Consider the following 17826-nt stretch of genomic DNA (forward strand, 5'->3'; position numbering starts at 1 on the left):
TGAAGTAAAAGGATAAATGCATGACCAGAATGAGGAATTCTGGAAGCACATTTCCCTGTTACCATCATTCTTAAACAGCAACATTTTCCATCAAACACCATCATTCTCCAACCAACGACCATTGTTCTGCAAACACCATCATTCTCAAACTCCATTATTCTCCAAACAACAACCATAATTCTCAAACACCATCAATCTCAATCAAACACCAACATTCTTCAACCAGCGACCATCATTCTGCAAACACCATCATTCTCAAACACTATCATTCTCCAACTAAACAACATCCTTCTGCAATCAAACACCATCATTTTCAAGCACTATCATTCTCCTTCGAACACCACCATCATTGTCCTACCAAACAACATCCTTCTGCAATCAAACACCATCATTCTCAAACACCAACTTTCTCCATCAAACACCATCATTCTTCAATGAAAGACCATAATTTTCAAACACCAGCATCCTCCAACCGTCATTCTGCAGTCAACAACAATTGCTCTGCGAACACCATAAATTTTCAAACACCTTCATTCTCCAACCAGCGACCATCGTTCTGCGAACATCATCATTCTTAATCAAACACCAACATTCTCCATCAAATACTACCATCATTCACCTACCAAACACCATCATTCTGAAATGAAACACCATCATACTCAAACCAAAGACATTCCTATATCACATCCAAACATCCATTTTCCCCAGTGAACGCAAATCCTATAATAAGCATTTTGCTTAATTCCACTTTACTACTTTTTCTACGTTAGGGGACACACACACGCAAACACAAATGCACCTTTATTAGCAAAAGAACACACTATTTTGTTCTGACTCAGCAGTTCTTTTCTGTTTGTAACTTTTTTTTTCACTCCACCACAGTTATACCGCAGTGAACAGTAGACTCTCCCTTTACAAAGTGCCCTGTCAGGCCGTTCCAAGCACTGTTTGAGTTATATTAGGAGATATATTAGAATCTAGACCAGGGGCCATCATACTTTCATCAGCCAGGAACCCCTTCTTGTGGGAAAGAAAATCATCATGAATATACTTATGCTCTGAATATAGTAAAACAGTTTTAGGCAAGTGGAACAGCTTAGCTTATGCCAAGAAACCCCACAGTAACCACCTAGGAAAACCATCAACAACCATCTGGTAAAAAATATAAATTCATTCTGCATTTTATTAATGTAATTCAAGTGTTCAATTTTAAGGCAAATGTGTACGAGCTTGAGCTCTTCTCCAGTGATGAGCAGCTTTTAGCTTTATCTCTCCGCAGAGCTGCTAACAGCTATTTCTGTTATTTAAACACCACCATTTTGCAACTAAACACCATCATTCTCCATCAAACACCTTCACTGCGCAACTAAACACCTTCATTCTCCGACCAAAGACCATCATTCTGCAAACACTTAAGCCCAACTCTCCAACTCCCCCTAAAAGTACTGGATGAAGCACCATCATTCTAGAGAACACAGTTCCACTGCTCCGCAGCTCAAAGCTAGGGGCATTATACTCCTCTAGCTCACTTCTGGCATTAGGCATGGTGCCAATATGTTCATGTTCATCTGCTCCAGACAGACCTATTTTATTGGCAGTACTCATCGGGAGGGATTAGACAAGCTGTGTGTGTGTGCACATCTGTGTTAGCAGTGGGTGCAACTTAAAGCAGCTAAATGCATTCATTAGAAGGCATGCCCGCAAATATTTGGACACAGTGTAATTAAACAGGTCCGGGTGCATGCATGTTCACGCTGCCCAAAGTAGAATTATTCTACCATGTTTTTTTTACTGCTCTATTAAACATGGACAAGGCTTTTCATTCTTGTTGGATGCGCTTTGTTTTTGTGATTTGTGATTTGTGGGTTAAGTGAGTGCGAGTGTGAGCTCATTCAGAGAGCAGTTTGGATCACTACCTTTTTCCTCATTTTATGCATTATGTGGTCAAACATTTGTGGCCATATGCACCTTTTGCTGCAGTATTAACCTATGCTGTTCTGGATAGGCTTTTCTAAGGAGATTATACAAGCTATGCGTAACTGAATGCCTGAGACAGCAATGAATGCACTGTAAAGTACCATTATGTTCATATATAGTGGAAACTATGTTCAAGCAGAAGCTCTGCAGCCAGTTTGTCATTGCCAGTATGTCTATGTGTTTGTGTTTAGCACAGCACAAATTAGCTACAAAGTGTGACCAAACCAGCAATATTCTTCAGCTGTGTGTGTGTGTGTGTGAAAAAGTTCAGTTGAGGCTTGCGAAGTGACAGTAAGAACACAACTGATGACACTTTTTAAACAAGAAACACCTCCTCTCTCTCTTTTAGAGTGTGGCTGATGTGCTGATAAACAGAGACTATTAGAGTGAAGATCAGCGGACGGCATGTGGAAAACTGTCTAAATGAATGGCAGTTTATTGTTTTTATTGTTTTATTATTTATACATATTAAATAATAATGCACTTCAGTGCATTAGTGCATAAATGCTAATCCTGCAAAGCTGGCAGGAAATGAAGTGAGAGCGCTAAATATTAAAGTATTTTGGTGATAAAAAAGTGTTTTGAGGAATTTTGAGGGATATATAGAAGTGTGTAAGTGTAAGAGAGAGAGAGAAACATAGAGAGAGAGAGAGAGAGAGAGAGAGACACACACACACACACACACACACACACACACAGAATGTGTCATCATGACCACTGTGGTTCTAACATTTAGCAGATTCTTATCATCAGCCACGTATATCTCTCTCCTTTTGACACACTCTGTATCTCTCTCTCTCTTTATTTATATATGTATATGTATGTTTCTATATATATATATTATATTTATATAGATACAGATATACATATATATGTACACTGAGACTCTCATTTACATTAAAAGTAAGTCAAGTGTGTTTGTGTGTTTTTAAATCTATTAATTTATCTGTGAGTGTATTTGTGTATGTGTGTGTGCATGTGTGTGTGTGTGTGTGTGTGTGTGTGTGTGTGTATTCAGCAGCTGCCTGAGTGATCAGATAAACTGTGTGTAATCCACATTTCACCACTCTAAGCCAGCTAATCTCTCTGCGTCTTAAAGGGGAAGTTGTGTTTCAGAGTATGTTTTAAAGGGGAACTCAGCTAGAGCTGTCATAACCACTGTGTGCTCTTGCCTCAGATGGACGGTTAGTTTTCATCACCCAGCCGAGAAAAACACCATGACTTTCCAAAATCTCACCGCTCCCCTCCACAGAAGCTGTTCTGCTAACCGACAGCTTGGTACTTTTCATGTTTCATTATATTTAAATTGTGTGTGTCAGTCACCAAACCTATAAATGACCTGAGAGGTAAACATGCTAGTTGTTAGACTACAGGCTACCTCCTCAACTATGTTCCTTGAGGCCTCCCTTCAGCTCCAGTGTGACCTCCAGGTGAAATGCCACAAAATACTCTCTGGGTTGGGCAGAGTGTGAGTCGTGTCAACAAGATAAAACCTCCCAGTCACATTTTAAAATCTGAATTGAGTCTCTGTGGTGTGAGTCTGACTTAAGTTTCTAAGCTGCAATGTCTGATTCAAGTCATGTGTGTCTGAGTGTGAGTCTGAGTCAAGCCTTAAGTCTCTGGAGTGTGTGTTGGTTGTATTTGTGTTGATTGTCAAGTCTTTAAGTCTAAAGTTTACAGAGTCGTCTCTTGAGTCTTGAGTCTTTGAGTCTGAGCTGAATCACAAGTTTCTGAAGTGTGAGCCAAATTTGAGTCTCTAGGGTGCGACACTGAGCCAAGTCCCTGAGGTGTGAGTCTGCAAAGGCAAAGGCAAAGGCTAATTTATTTGCTGAACACTTTTCATACACATTGGCAGTGTTTCACACAAACACAACTTTTAACACAAAACACTGGACAATTAAACAAATATATATATATGTATAAGAATTGCAATAAAATAAATAACATGAAATCAAAAACAAAATGAAATACAGTGCTAAACAAACACTCAAAGAGTTGTAAGTTGGACTCAAAACAACTATGTTGGAGCATATTTGACATGGTCTGGGAGATTGTTCCAACTAAATGTTGCTTCACCTTGTTTGGTTCTAACTCTGGGTCCCACTAGCTGACCAGTCCATAGTGATTGGAGAGGCCTACTTTGCTCATATACTTCTAGCAGATCAAAAATATGGTTTGGTGATTTATAAACAATTGCAAGCATGTCACAAGCTATTCTATAGCCTATTGGTGGTTGTGTGATTAGTTAAGGGTTAGTGTAATATGCTCAGATCTCTGCTCAGATCTCAGATCTATGCTCAATTCTCATAAGCTTGCTTGCAGCTGCATTTTGAATTAGCTGTAACTGTCTGGCTGTGGTCTTAGGAAGACCAGTAAAAAGATCAGTGCAGTAGTCCAGCCTGCTAGAAATGCAATGAAGAATTAGTGTTACTAGGTCTTGGTATGGCAAAAAACGCTGCTTTTGTTTCAAATATTCAAATATGATCAGTAATTGTGCTGAGATTTTTTTGTCTTTTGTCCACAGCGCTCTAGTGCTAAGATGGGCTATTTTCTTTATTTATTTAGAGAGAGTTTTGCAATACATACATTGGTAGTAGCAATTGCCTCTCAGACATTTACGATTTTGTGTGAAAACTCATTACATTTCTCCACAGTAATGAACAGTATTAATGGCCTCCATAAACAGCTCCTTAGTTACATGCCTTTTCTTTACATTCAGTGGTACAGAGTGTTCTATATTTCTGCATGACTATGACCTTAAATTTCATCAGACCTTCACAGAAGTTTCAAAAGTAGATCAGAAGAAATAATGTATCATATTTTTGTTTCAAACAAGAGACAAACATAAGTGACTATTTATTAAGGAAAACAGGATGTTTGCAAAGAAATACATATTTTTAAAAGAGTAGCTATTCCGAAATCTGGAGGGGGAGATTCTATGAGGACAGCTGCACTGTTACAGTTTCCCAAATAGTTTTCAGTCAAAAAGAGGAGGTCTGGGTCATGTGAAATAATAGGATCATTAATTCTAAAAGATTTTTTGTGACCTAGTATTTACAATGGCATATTTCATGACCATGAGTTTGGGCTTCAGGCAACAGCTGTCAGGGTAAACTGGCATGCAGAATAACTTAAATTACTAAGTTCTGTTCATTCTATTTCCAATCAGAACAGGAACAGCATAGACTAGCAGCACCATGGGCCTCAGCTTGTTTTGCAAACCGTCTGGAATATTACCACAGCTAAGCTGAAGACCATGTTAATATCAAACTGCAGTTACTGCTTTGTTGACTGGGAGTGCTGCACAGTATTCTTCCTGCGGAGACAGTGGATGCGGTTGTGAATGTTGATGCTGTGGTTGTAGAGGCCGCAGTGTTCTGTCAAATGGAAGGCATGGGCAGGAGCTGGAAGGCAGGGTTTAGAAGGTGAAACCTGAATGCTCTGTAGTAATGACTGGGAAAGCATTTTAGTTCTCACATAAACCAGCTCTTCCATTACCTCTGATAATCCTAGTTGTGGTGACAGCAGAGGTGAAGCAGAAAGAGAGGATTGTGAGGGTGACTCTGGTGTCCCAGGAGGTTGCCTGTCACTGTCACTCCTGTCATGGAACTGATTTAGCTTGTCTTTAAAGACAATGGTGCTATGGCGATGGTGTGTGTAGCTAAGTGTTCTTTATCAATGTGGCAAGTGCCTACCAGTTGAGGTGCAGAATTGGTTATGTCCATGTCCTGTAATCAACCAATCTGTGCCTTTGTTACGTTCTGGCACATAACCATGGAGAGCAGATGGGTGGCGAAGAGAGAAAGGAAAATAGTCTCACACACCAGTTCTGTTTAGATGAAGGCCATTTGCCCAAGACAGTTCTCTGTATCCTCAAAAGAAATTCAAATTGTCAATATAATTTAACCAGAGATGATAACACTAGTGCCTCTCTCTAAAATAACCTCTCTCTAAATGTCAGCAAGACCAATGAGCTGATAGTGGTCTTCAGGAAGCAGGAGAGAATGCACACCCCATCTCCATCAATTGGGCCACTTTGGAGAGGGTCAGCAGCTTCAAGTTCTGAGGTGTTCACATTACTAATGAACTTACATGGACATAACACACCACACAGGTGGCGAAGAAGGCACAACAGAATTGGATATGAATCCAACTCCTGCACTGTGGGGGTATTCTGATGGGCTTTATCACCACCTGGTACGAGTGGAACTGCACTGCTCTCTCGGAAAGCTCTGCAGAGGGTGGTGTGCATGGACCAGAACATCATCAGGGTTCATCCTCCAAATCTTCTGGATTTAAACACCATCCACTGCCTGAGAAAGTCCAGGAGGATTATTAGGGACTTCACTCCACTGCCTGTTTTTACAGCTGCCAATTGACAGGAGGTACAGAAGCATGAAGAGACAGCTTCTACCCCTAAGCCATTAGACAGTGTATCCGTCCAGTCCGTCACAAAGCTAACCCTGCTCATTACTAGAACTATGAACAACTGTTTAGTCACACTGCACCAACTTCTCCACATTCACACTGTTATATCAGCTGCACACAGACTACTTTTAATTGTGTCAAAGTGTCATTTTGTCAGTGTTGTCCCATGAAAAGATATACTTAAATTTCTGCAGAAATGTGAGGGGTGTACTCACTTTTGTGATACACTTTATGAGGAAGAACCACTAAGAGGAATGAAGATGAATAAAGAGAACCCACATAAGAGCATGAGAAAGAACCACTAAGAGGAGCCAAGACCAAAAGTATGAGAACCAAGAACAAGAGAACCAAGTGGAACCTTGAATATTGATGTATAACTGTTTTGGATGTTATTATTTTGCTTTTGAAAAATTACATTGAGCTGTGATTTGTAGAAACGTGCTGCACAAAAAATGTGCTTGCCCTGGATCCAAAGCGGAACCTTTCCTATTGTAAGCAGCATTGAACAGTGTGGTGAGAAAAGCAGTTTTGCTTCAGCCGAGCAGGTAATGGTTTTGGAGAAGGATAGCAAGGGTCCACCTATATTCTGAAAAATAGGCTTAGTTTTCCTTTTCCTTGAGGGACTGGATTACTGTAACAGTGTGCACAGGTGGCATTTCTTTTCTGACACAGGTGGAGAAAATCAATCAACCACTTTGCTCGAAAGTGCTACTTACTACAGCAGCAATTTAGAACTAACTTTTCTTAGAACTAACTTTTCTCCCTTTATCTTCTTCGAGTAAATGGCCACCCAGCCCGACCTGCAGGAAGATTGCCCGCTGAGGTCCCCTCTACCTGCATCTAACCAGCTGCCACCTACCAGTCCGGCCAGCGGGTCCCCCCCAACCCGCCATGCTGAAACCTAGATGGACTCGTGCCTGTCTGACACTATTAATATCACCACTATCAAATTTCTGTTGTATCTGCTTTGGTAATTTTTATCATTAATGTTTAAAATAGTCTGGCCAGAGGAGGATGGGTCCCCCTTGTGAGTCTTGGTTCCTCCCAAGGTTTCTTCCTCCAGCTCTGAGGGAGTTTGTCCTTGCCACTGTCGCCGTTGGCTTGCTCACGGGGGTCTTTGACCCTTCATGTTATTCCCTCTTTCTTCTCTGTCTCTGTCCTTTATTAAGTACTAATTATGTAAAGCTGCTTTGTGACGACAACAGTTGTAAAAAGCGCTATACAAATAAATTTGACTTGACTTGACTTGACAATAACTGAAGCAACACCAGCATATTTACTTTATTGCATGCCTCTGTCCCATTAAACAAACACATAAAATATGAGTAGACAAGATTGATATCTAACAATAAAATGTTTATACACCAATTATATATAGAAATATTTTTTTTAAATGTTCATACACAGATGACATATAACAATAACATCTTTGAATATGCATACAATGATAACATATAACAGTAAAACTTCTAAATATGCAAACAATGCCATATAACAGTACCATCACAAAATATGCAAACAATGGCATATAATGGTAACATCTCTAAATATGCATACACTTATAATATATAACAATAAATCAGTAATATGCATACAATAATGTCATATAACAGTCAATGCCATAAAACAATGCCATAAAACAGTAGCATCTCTAAATACGCAAACACCAATGATATATAACAATAAAATCTCTAAATATGCATACAGTGATGACATATAGGATGCACCAATGACATGAATTTAAACAGTCAACAAACACTTGATGCAACTAATGAAGCCCTTGATTTGCCACCTGATTTGCTTTTTTACTAGTGGTCGGAGGCTTTCATTCTTTCCCTTAAGCATTTGCTCTTTCACAGAAAACGAACCTGCTGACCTTTTCTTTCAATTCTATAAACCGACCTAAAGCCTGGAAAGAGGCTTTATTAGAGCCACACATCAAGGCTGTGATCTTGGTTATTTGCTAAGCGGGCACTTATCAGAAATCACTAGCTAATCCTCAACCTTAGAGTGTAGGATCAGCACTGTTTAAGGTATTCCCACAATGCTAGCACTGGACATTATTTAAAAAAAAATACTAATATTTTGTTGTGCCACTGTGTAAATTGAAGTAAATTAGCAAAATACATGCTAATGATCTGGACGAACAGAAGGCCTGATACTGCCATACAATGCATTGGGACACTTTTTTTCTTTTCTGGAGAATTGCTGTAAGGATTTGGCTGAAAGCAGTGGAAGATCACCACTACACCTTAACCCCATCTCCCCAGCGCATTCCTAAAGTATTGGATGGAGCACCATTATTCAAGCTAACACAGTTTCACCGCTCCACAGCTCAGTGCCCGGGGGGCTTCATACCCCTGTAGATCATGCCTGGCATTAGGCATAGTGTCGATAGGCTCATGTTTATCTGCTTCAGGGAGTCCTTTTCACTGACAATACTTCCCTACAGGGACTAGACAAGCTGTGTGTGTGTATTTGCACATTAGTGCCAGCAATGGGTGCCATTTAAGATTGCATTCATTAGAAGGGATGTCCACAAACATGTGCACATATAGTGTATTTTAATGCCATAAATATTTATTTGAATCCCCTTTTTTCCTCAAAATGTAGTGAAGAATTGTTCCATAGCTACGACCTTCTGCGCAAATTACATATGACAACACAAAACACAAGACTAACCTGCTGAACAGCAGCTTGTTTCCATTACACTGCCTTCTTGCTTTTTACCAATGTTGTACAGGTTTAAAGTAAACAGTTAGCTGTTGTCTTTTTGGGTGAATTAGCAGTCCCTTTTTACAGTTTCCCCCCGTATCTCATGTTAATGTTGTTTTGTCTAATGCTGTAAATGAAGAGGTTCTAGTCAGAACTAGGTGGTCCAGATTAATAACAAAAAGCTTGCTCACAAGCTCAAGAGATGTGAATATGAAGATGCAGTGGCTGTCCCCTGGATTTCATTTTTCTTCACTGATTGCAGTTGTAGATTTTTTACATTTAGGCTTTAAATGACTTCTGTGTCAAATTAGGCAATATGAAAAAAGTATTTTGTAACAGTGGGTCTGTAAAAGTGGCTGACACATTGAAAAAAGTATTATTATTATTGTTATTATTATTATTATTTCTAATAATAATGTCAAATTAGAATCAACTGCAGACGAGCAGAACACTATAAAAGGATTTTGGAGGAGCCTGTATTATTTAAACCGTAGACATGTAGTTGTTTGCTCTTTATTTTTGAAGTGAGTGGTATTACCATGGTAATATCCAAAGAGCTCTTCAGAATGAAGGTTGTAGATGCATATTTACATTTACATTTACATTTAAGGCATTTAGCAGACGCTCTTATCCAGAGTGACTTAAAAGGTGCTTTGCTATTTACCCAAGAAAAACCTCAGCTAGTTTGAATAGACTAATAATTTTAAAGATACCTCTAAGTTTAGACATTACTAAACACAAGTCAGTAAGGAGACCACTCTACTCTTCGCCCAAGTATTCTCAGAAGAGGTGGGTCTTCAGTCTGCATTTGAAGACAGCCATTCGGACACCCAAGGGAAGCTCATTCCACCACTTTGCTGCCAGGACAGAAAAAGCCTGGATGCTTGTCTTCCGAGGATTTTGAGGGATGGTGGGTTAAGTGAATTTAGGAACGTTGAAGACGACCCGTGCTGCTGCATTCTGGATAAGTTGAAGGGGCCTGATGGTACACAGAGGGAGACCAGCCAGAAGAGAGTTGCAGTAGTCAAGTCAATATATATATCATCACTGGACTTACAGGTAGCTTTTGCCAAAATAAAAGTAGAACTACAATCAGAAACTGCATAAGACTGATTTGGAAGGTGTACAAGAAGGAAACCTTTGCTGTCAAAAAAACAAACACAAGGGGCCCAGAGTGGTCCAGTGGACTAAGTCGCTGACACTATGATCAGAAGGTTGCTGGTTGGCTGGTCCCTGTCATACTGCTAGCCATTGGCAGCCGAGACCCCGAGCACAGTTGTATATATATATGTATTTATAAATAGCAGGGCAAGACTAAAGTTTGCCCAAGAACACCTAGACCTGGGACTGATTGTGATTTCTGTCAAGCAACAACTGATCTGCCTTACTGTTGCACTGCCAAAATGGTATAGCTGGTGCCTGCCTGACATTCTTGTCCACACAAGTGTAGATTAGATTTTCTTTTAATGATTATGTCCTGCGCTGGAGCCAATAATCAGCAGTTGTCAGCTTTGCCACTATGTCGGCTTGCTAGGAGAATTATAATTTTCTGTCATGCTTTACTTCACTTATGCCTGTCTGATAATTTGATTTTAAGGCGTATGAAAATATATTGGCCATGCTCTGGGTATGTATGCTCCATGCACGCGCATACACAGGCAGCATAGCCAGCCATAATTTTTCCAGGTCATCTAACATCTAGCTAAAAGCTCTGCTTGGCATTTAACAATGCTGCCATGCTCTTCTCAATGAAGATCTATTCCTGTAGAATGGTATTATGCTCTTAACTTAAGCGCACCATCATTAGCACAAAAGGTTTATACTGCAGGCCTTTTACACAGTGGATTGCGCTGCTTAATGGCAACTGCGCAAATTGAAGCCAGTACAGCATTAACGCAGTAGTATCAAGACACATAGGCAGTTCAAATTTGTTTAAATGTTTAAAATAAAAAAGTTAGATTTGTGACATAAACATAAAAGGGCCAAGATTCACTTATGACTTTTAAAAAAAAAAAAAACAAACAAAAAAATTGTGTTCCTCAATTTTTTGGTTACTTTTGAGTTACTCCACCATCCTGGACTGTTGAGACGAGGCAGGTTGGGTTCATGGATTTATAATTTTGACACCAAATTCTGCTGAAGGCACACTGATAGCACACTTTTTGACCTCTCTCATCAACAAAGCCTTTCTGTCTTTCTGTCTGGATGTTTTTATTTATTGCACATTTTGCAATGAGAGAGAGAGAGAGAGAGAGAGAGAGAGAGAGAGAGAGAGAGAGAGAAAGAGAGAGAGAGAGAGAGAGACAACAAAATGTAAAATGATGATTGCTCTGAGTTGTTTCCTTTAAAACGCTTGGGCTGAAAGAGGCTTGAAGTAACAGCAAAACTACTTTAGAAAACTACTTTGAGGTCTTTGAGGTAGGCATGCATGCTAGAGAGAGGGAGAAATAGAGAGAAAGAGAGAGAAAGAGACATGGGCTGAAAGTGCTGCATTGTGAATTGCATGAGTAAGACCTGTCATTACAGCCTTCTTGCTATTCGTTCACTCCTATAATTTGATGCAATTTAAAGATGCATGTGTACACACACATACACACACACATACAGACACATACAGACACACACAGACACAGAACCATGTTTAATAGAACAAACGGTCATAACATTAAAACCACCTGCCAAATTTACCTCATCAATGATCCCCAGGTGCCCATGGCCCTCTTGCTGGTTTACCATTTGTCTTCCTTGGAGCATTTTTTGTGAGTGCTTTGAAAACTAAAAAGATGCAAACCATGCATCTCCATTTAGGTACATTTTTAGTTTTCTCCAGGGTTTGAACCCTGCAGCTGCTATATACACTGTGTCAATAATTCTAGATAAATGGACCAACAGAAATGCTCTAAATTACATAGTAAAATCGTATATAACATTGACGTCTTCTACTGTAAAGTCACCAATTTGGACAGCCGCGATATACACTAACAGACATCACTTTAAACAGTGCACAGATAAGAACTCCAAAATTGGTGTGAAAACTGGTGTGAACTCTATCAGAGATTAAAAAAAAGGGCACACAGTTGTTTGATTTGAGAGATTAACATAGGAGCCCATGTTCTACTTTTCTGCTGAGGTCCACTTATGACTTTTATATGGTTTTATGTACCAAAAAGATGCTATCTAAATTTCTTTTCATTTCTTTTAAATTTGGTTGTTGCTATGGTGGTTGCTATAGTTTTTCAGGTGGTATTTTAGGTGGTTGTTTCTGTGTTAGTACTGTGTTTATATCATTGTGTCATAAGAAGGGCGCACTTTTGAACCTTGATCATTCCTAAGAGAAAAAATATGTTGCTATGCGGAAACCAAAAAACTGAATACAAGCCTCTCATCAGACTGGACAATCTGTAATTGGAATGGTGTTTATGACTGCAGAAAATAAGACAGAAGAATATATATCGCAAACATAAATCGGATAACCATAGTACTATGAAACCATAATATTATATCACCTTTAACAAACCCAACCTTACTTCATAACAAATCATTTAAGAGCCAATTTCAAGAAAAAAAAAAAGTTAGGCTTGTATGTAGTGGGTAAACATTAAAGTTTTAACTCTTCTTCAGTCCTTAAAGTTTTTTGTTTTTTTGATGTCACAAAACATTTTGCCTACAGCAGTTTCTCTTCTTAAGCTATAAGGGATGTACATACATAGCCAGTCAAATCAGAACTCATTTACATATTTAAATCTCATGTCATGGTTTATGTCAGTGGTTTTACTGTTCTATGTACCATTTGGTCTCCAGTTTATACATAACAATAAATATATACTGCAATGTCTTTAAAACAATTTAATATTCTGTTGCCATGCACATGTGTATGTGTGTGTTGCGGATAGTAACAAGTCATAAATCAGTAGAAGATGAACTGGAGGCAGATGTACATTTGTCATAAACTACTTTCCACAAAAGCAAAATACAAAAATACAGAGGATACACTACAAACTGCAAAACATTCTGTTTTAGAACATTCTGTTTATATTTGCTATATTCTGCTATAAGGCAGAATTCAATTGAAAAGACAATAAGCAAACCAGTACCTGTGGCAGCCATGCCCAAGCCATGATCCAAAGTACAGGGTGGTGGGGCCACCTCTGATCACAGACGAGGTAGTGTACTTTGGATCATGGCTTGGGCATGGCTGCCACATGTACTGGTTTGCTTATTGTCTTTTCAATTGAATTCTGCCTTTCAGCAAATATACTATACACTACTGTCTACAGCCTGTAGTGAATACACTATACACTACTGAATACAGCCTGTAGTGAATACACTATACACTACTGACTACAGCCTGTAGTGAATACACTATACACTACTGACAACAGACTGTAGCGAATACACTATACACTACTGACTACAGCCTGTATCAAATACACTATACACTACTGACTACAGACTGTAGTGAATACACCATACACTACTGACTACAGCCTGTAGCAAATACACTATACACTACTGACTACAGACTGTAGTGAATACACCATACACTACCAACTACAGCCTGTAGCAAATACACAATGCACTACTGACTACAGCCTGTAGCGAATACACTATACACTACTGACAACAGACTGTAGCAAATACACTATACAGACTGTAGCAAATACACTATACACTACTGACAACAGACTGTAGCAAATACACTATACACTACTGACTACAGCCTGTGACAAATGCACTATACACTGCTGACAACAGACTGTAGCAAATACACTACATACTACTGACAACAGCCTGTAGCAAATGCACTATACACTACTGAGAACAGACTGTAGCAAATACACTATAAACTGCTGACTACAACCAAGCACAAATACACAGTATCAACTACAGCCTGTAGCGAATACACTATACAGTACTGACTACAGCCTGTAGCAAATACACTACACACTATTGACTACAGCCTGTAGTGAATACGCTATAAACTGCTGACTACAATGAAGAGCAAATACACAGTATCAGCTATAGCCTGTAGTGAATACACTATGCACTACTGACTACAGCCTGTAGCAAATACACTACATACTACTGACAACAGCCTGTAGCGAAAACCCTATTCACTACCAACTACAGCTTGCAGCAAATACAGTATACACTACTGACTACAGCCTGTTGTGAATACACTATACACTACTGACTACAGCCTGTAGCGAATACACTATACACTACTGACAACAGACTGTAGCAAATACATTGTACACTACTGACTACAGCCTGTAGCGAATACACTATACACTACTGACTATATCCTGTAGCAAATACACAATACACTACTGAAAAGATCCTGTAGCAAATACACTATGCACTGCTGATGACAGCCTGTAGTAAATACACTTTACACTACTGACAACAGACTGTAGCAAATACACTACATACTACTGACAACAGCCTGTAGTGAATACACTATACACTACTGAGAACAGAATGTAGCACATACACTACAAACTGCTGACTACAACCAAGCGCAAATACACAGTATCAACTACAGCCTGTAGCGAATACAGTATACACTACTGACTACAGCCTGCAGCAAATACACTATACACTACTGACTAGAGCCTGTAGCGAATACACTATACACTACTGACTACATCCTGTAGCAAATACACAATGCACTACTGAATACATTCTGCAGCAAATACACAATGCACTGCTGATTACAGCCTGCAGTGAATACACTTTACACTACTGACAACAGACTGTAGCAAATACACTATAAACTGCTGACTACAACGAAGAACAAATACACAGTATCAGCTACAGCCTGTAGTGAATACACTATGCACTACTGACTACAGCCTGTAGCAAATACACTATACACTACTGACAACAGACTGTAGCAAATACATTGTACACTACTGACTACAGCCTGTAGCGAATACACTATACACTACTGACTACAGCCTGTAGCAAATACACTATACACTACTGACAACAGACTGTAGCAAATACATTGTACACTACTGACTACAGCCTGTAGCGAATACACTATACACTACTGACTACAGCCTGTAGCAAATACACTATACACTACTGACTACAGCCTGTAGCAAATACACAATACACTACTGAATACATCCTGTAGCAAATACACTATGCACTGCTGATTACAGCCTGCAGTGAATACACTTTACACTACTGACAACAGACTGTAGCAAATACACTATAAACTGCTGACTACAACAAAGAGCAAATACACAGTATCAGCTACAGCCTGTAGTGAATACATTATGCACTACTGACTACAGACTGTAGCAAATACATTGTACACTACTGACTACAGACTGTGGCAAATACAGTATACACTACTGACTACAAACTGTAGCAAATACACTACATACTACTGACTACAGCCTGTAGCGAATACACTATGCACTACTGACTACAGGCTGTAGGGAATACACTGCATACTACTGACTACAGCCTGTAGCGAATACACTACATACTACTGACTACAGCCTGTAGCGAATACACTATGCACTACTGACTACAGCCTGTAGCAAATACACTACATACTACTGACAACAGCCTGTAGCGTAAACACTATTCACTACCAACTACAGCTTGCAGCAAATACAGTATAAACTACTGACTACAGCCTTTAGTGAATACACTATACACTACTGACTACAGCCTGTAGCGAATACACTATACACTACTGACAACAGACTGTAGCAAAAATACATTGTACACTACTGACTACAGACTGTGGCAAATACAGTATACACTACTGACTACAAACTGTAGCAAATACACTACATACTACTGACTACAGCCTGTAGGGAATACACTATGCACTACTGACTACAGGCTGTAGTGAATACACTACATACTACTGACTACAGCCTGTAGCAAATACACTATGCACTACTGACTACAGGCTGTATCAAATATGCTATACACTACTGACTATAGCTTGTAGTAAACATTGTTTGTTAACAGCTACTTTATTATATAAAATAAACCATATGCTAAGAACTAGAATGGGGCAGTGGTGGCTCAGCGGTTAGAGCGCCGGGATATTGATAACAGGGTTGTGGGTTCGATTCCCGGGCTCGGCAAGCTGCCACTGTTGGGCCCTTGAGCAAGGCCCTTTACCCTCTCTGCTCCCCGGGCGCTGGAGTTGGCTGCCCACCGCTCTGGGTGTGTGTGTGTACTCACTGCCCCTAACATGTGTGTGTGTGTGAGTGTGTGTTCACTACCAGATGGGTTAAATGCGGAGGACACATTTCGCTGTACAGTCCACACTGTACAGTGACGAATACGTGCACCTTTTATCCTTTATCCTTTAGAGTCTGTAACATAACACGTTGTATGCTAACATAATACATACTCTACTAACAATGGCAGTCTATAACCTATGTAATACAACTCACTGTAACATAAAGTGTCCTATTCTGACAACCACAAAACAGAAGAAACACACAGTTCTTTGATATTTGTTGGTGCTGTCTCTTTCATCCTGTTGGTGGCAGCATTATTCAGTGTGAGGCACAAGGGCGAGGACCTTTGAGTAGTTGCTTTATTTAAAGTGAGTGAGAGGGAGATTTAAATAAAATAGCATGAACTTATGACTAACAGTGATTTGTGGCCTGTAGCTACAACTTGTTGTAGGCATAATACTATTGACAAAACGTTTTTCATTGATTGTAGGCAACTTGTTTTTTCATAAATCTATCTTTATTTTTCAGATATGACCAAAACTACTGACTTGCTCTAACTTTAACTGAAGTCAAAAGGTCAACATCCTACATCCTTCCCTTGAGCTCCACTTTGAACATTTGTGTCATTTGTGTGTTGAAGTTCCAAACACAGCTCCAAAAAGGAAGAAGGTGGACAGGAAGGGGACGGATAACAGATTAAGAAAAGGACTCTGGCATGAAGGGGGAGGGAGAAAGAAAAGGAAGAGAGGAAAAGGAGAGAGAGACAGACAGTGTGTAAGGAATACTGTCCTTTAGAGTAAGAAGCTGTAGTGTGAATTTCTTGCCCTCGGTCTGAAGGGGACAAAAACACTTGATCTGCTGCAAAACTAAGAGCAGGACAGCACGAGACTTACGCATCAGGCTTGACCACTCAACTTGAGAGTTTCTAATCAAATGGAAAATTGGAAAGAAAGGATTTCTTCCTGATTTGATGAAACCAAAATGCTCTGGACATTCGGGTAAAGAGGAGAATTGATCGATATTGGAGGTCAAACTTTTCCACTATAGCGGTTTACTGGAGGTCAAACTGCTATGGATCTGGTGAGCCGAGGTTAAAAATGACCCCACAGCAGGGCGCTAAACTTTACACCCCACTACAGGATTATGAAACCTGCAGGAAGGTAAGAATTGAGTGATGAGAGAGAGAAAGAGTGTGTGTGTGTGTGTGTGTGTGTGTGTGTGTGTATGTGTGTGTGTGTGTGTAAGAGAGAGAGGGATAGGAATACTATACTTCTTCTGGAAGAGTAAATCATTTTGCCAGGAAATGTAAATAAACCTTTCCCTTTTCATGAACATAGTGTAGATAATTTTGCTTTTGTCAGGAGAAATGTGGATAATTTAATTTATAATGAATTTCATAATTTCATTAATATTTAAAAATATATATTATAGGATTCTGTTGGATTAGGCCACACGCTACATCTAAAAGAGGAAATCAGTAATCTGT

General features: G+C 39.5%; 1 protein-coding gene across 1 annotated transcript in view; it reads left to right on the plus strand.

Moving 5' to 3' along the window:
- Nucleotides 1–17146: 17146 nt before the first annotated feature.
- Nucleotides 17147–17826, plus strand: part of arhgap20b (Rho GTPase activating protein 20b) — a 47467-nt gene continuing 46787 nt past the window's right edge. Inside the window, exon 1 of the mRNA XM_072676626.1 lies at nucleotides 17147–17500. Coding sequence (XP_072532727.1) covers nucleotides 17438–17500 — 63 coding nt within the window. The 5' untranslated portion in view covers nucleotides 17147–17437. The remainder of the gene's footprint in view (nucleotides 17501–17826) is intronic.

Source organism: Salminus brasiliensis, chromosome 1 (assembly GCF_030463535.1).
Source record: "Salminus brasiliensis chromosome 1, fSalBra1.hap2, whole genome shotgun sequence".
Lineage (NCBI taxonomy): Eukaryota > Metazoa > Chordata > Actinopteri > Characiformes > Bryconidae > Salminus > Salminus brasiliensis.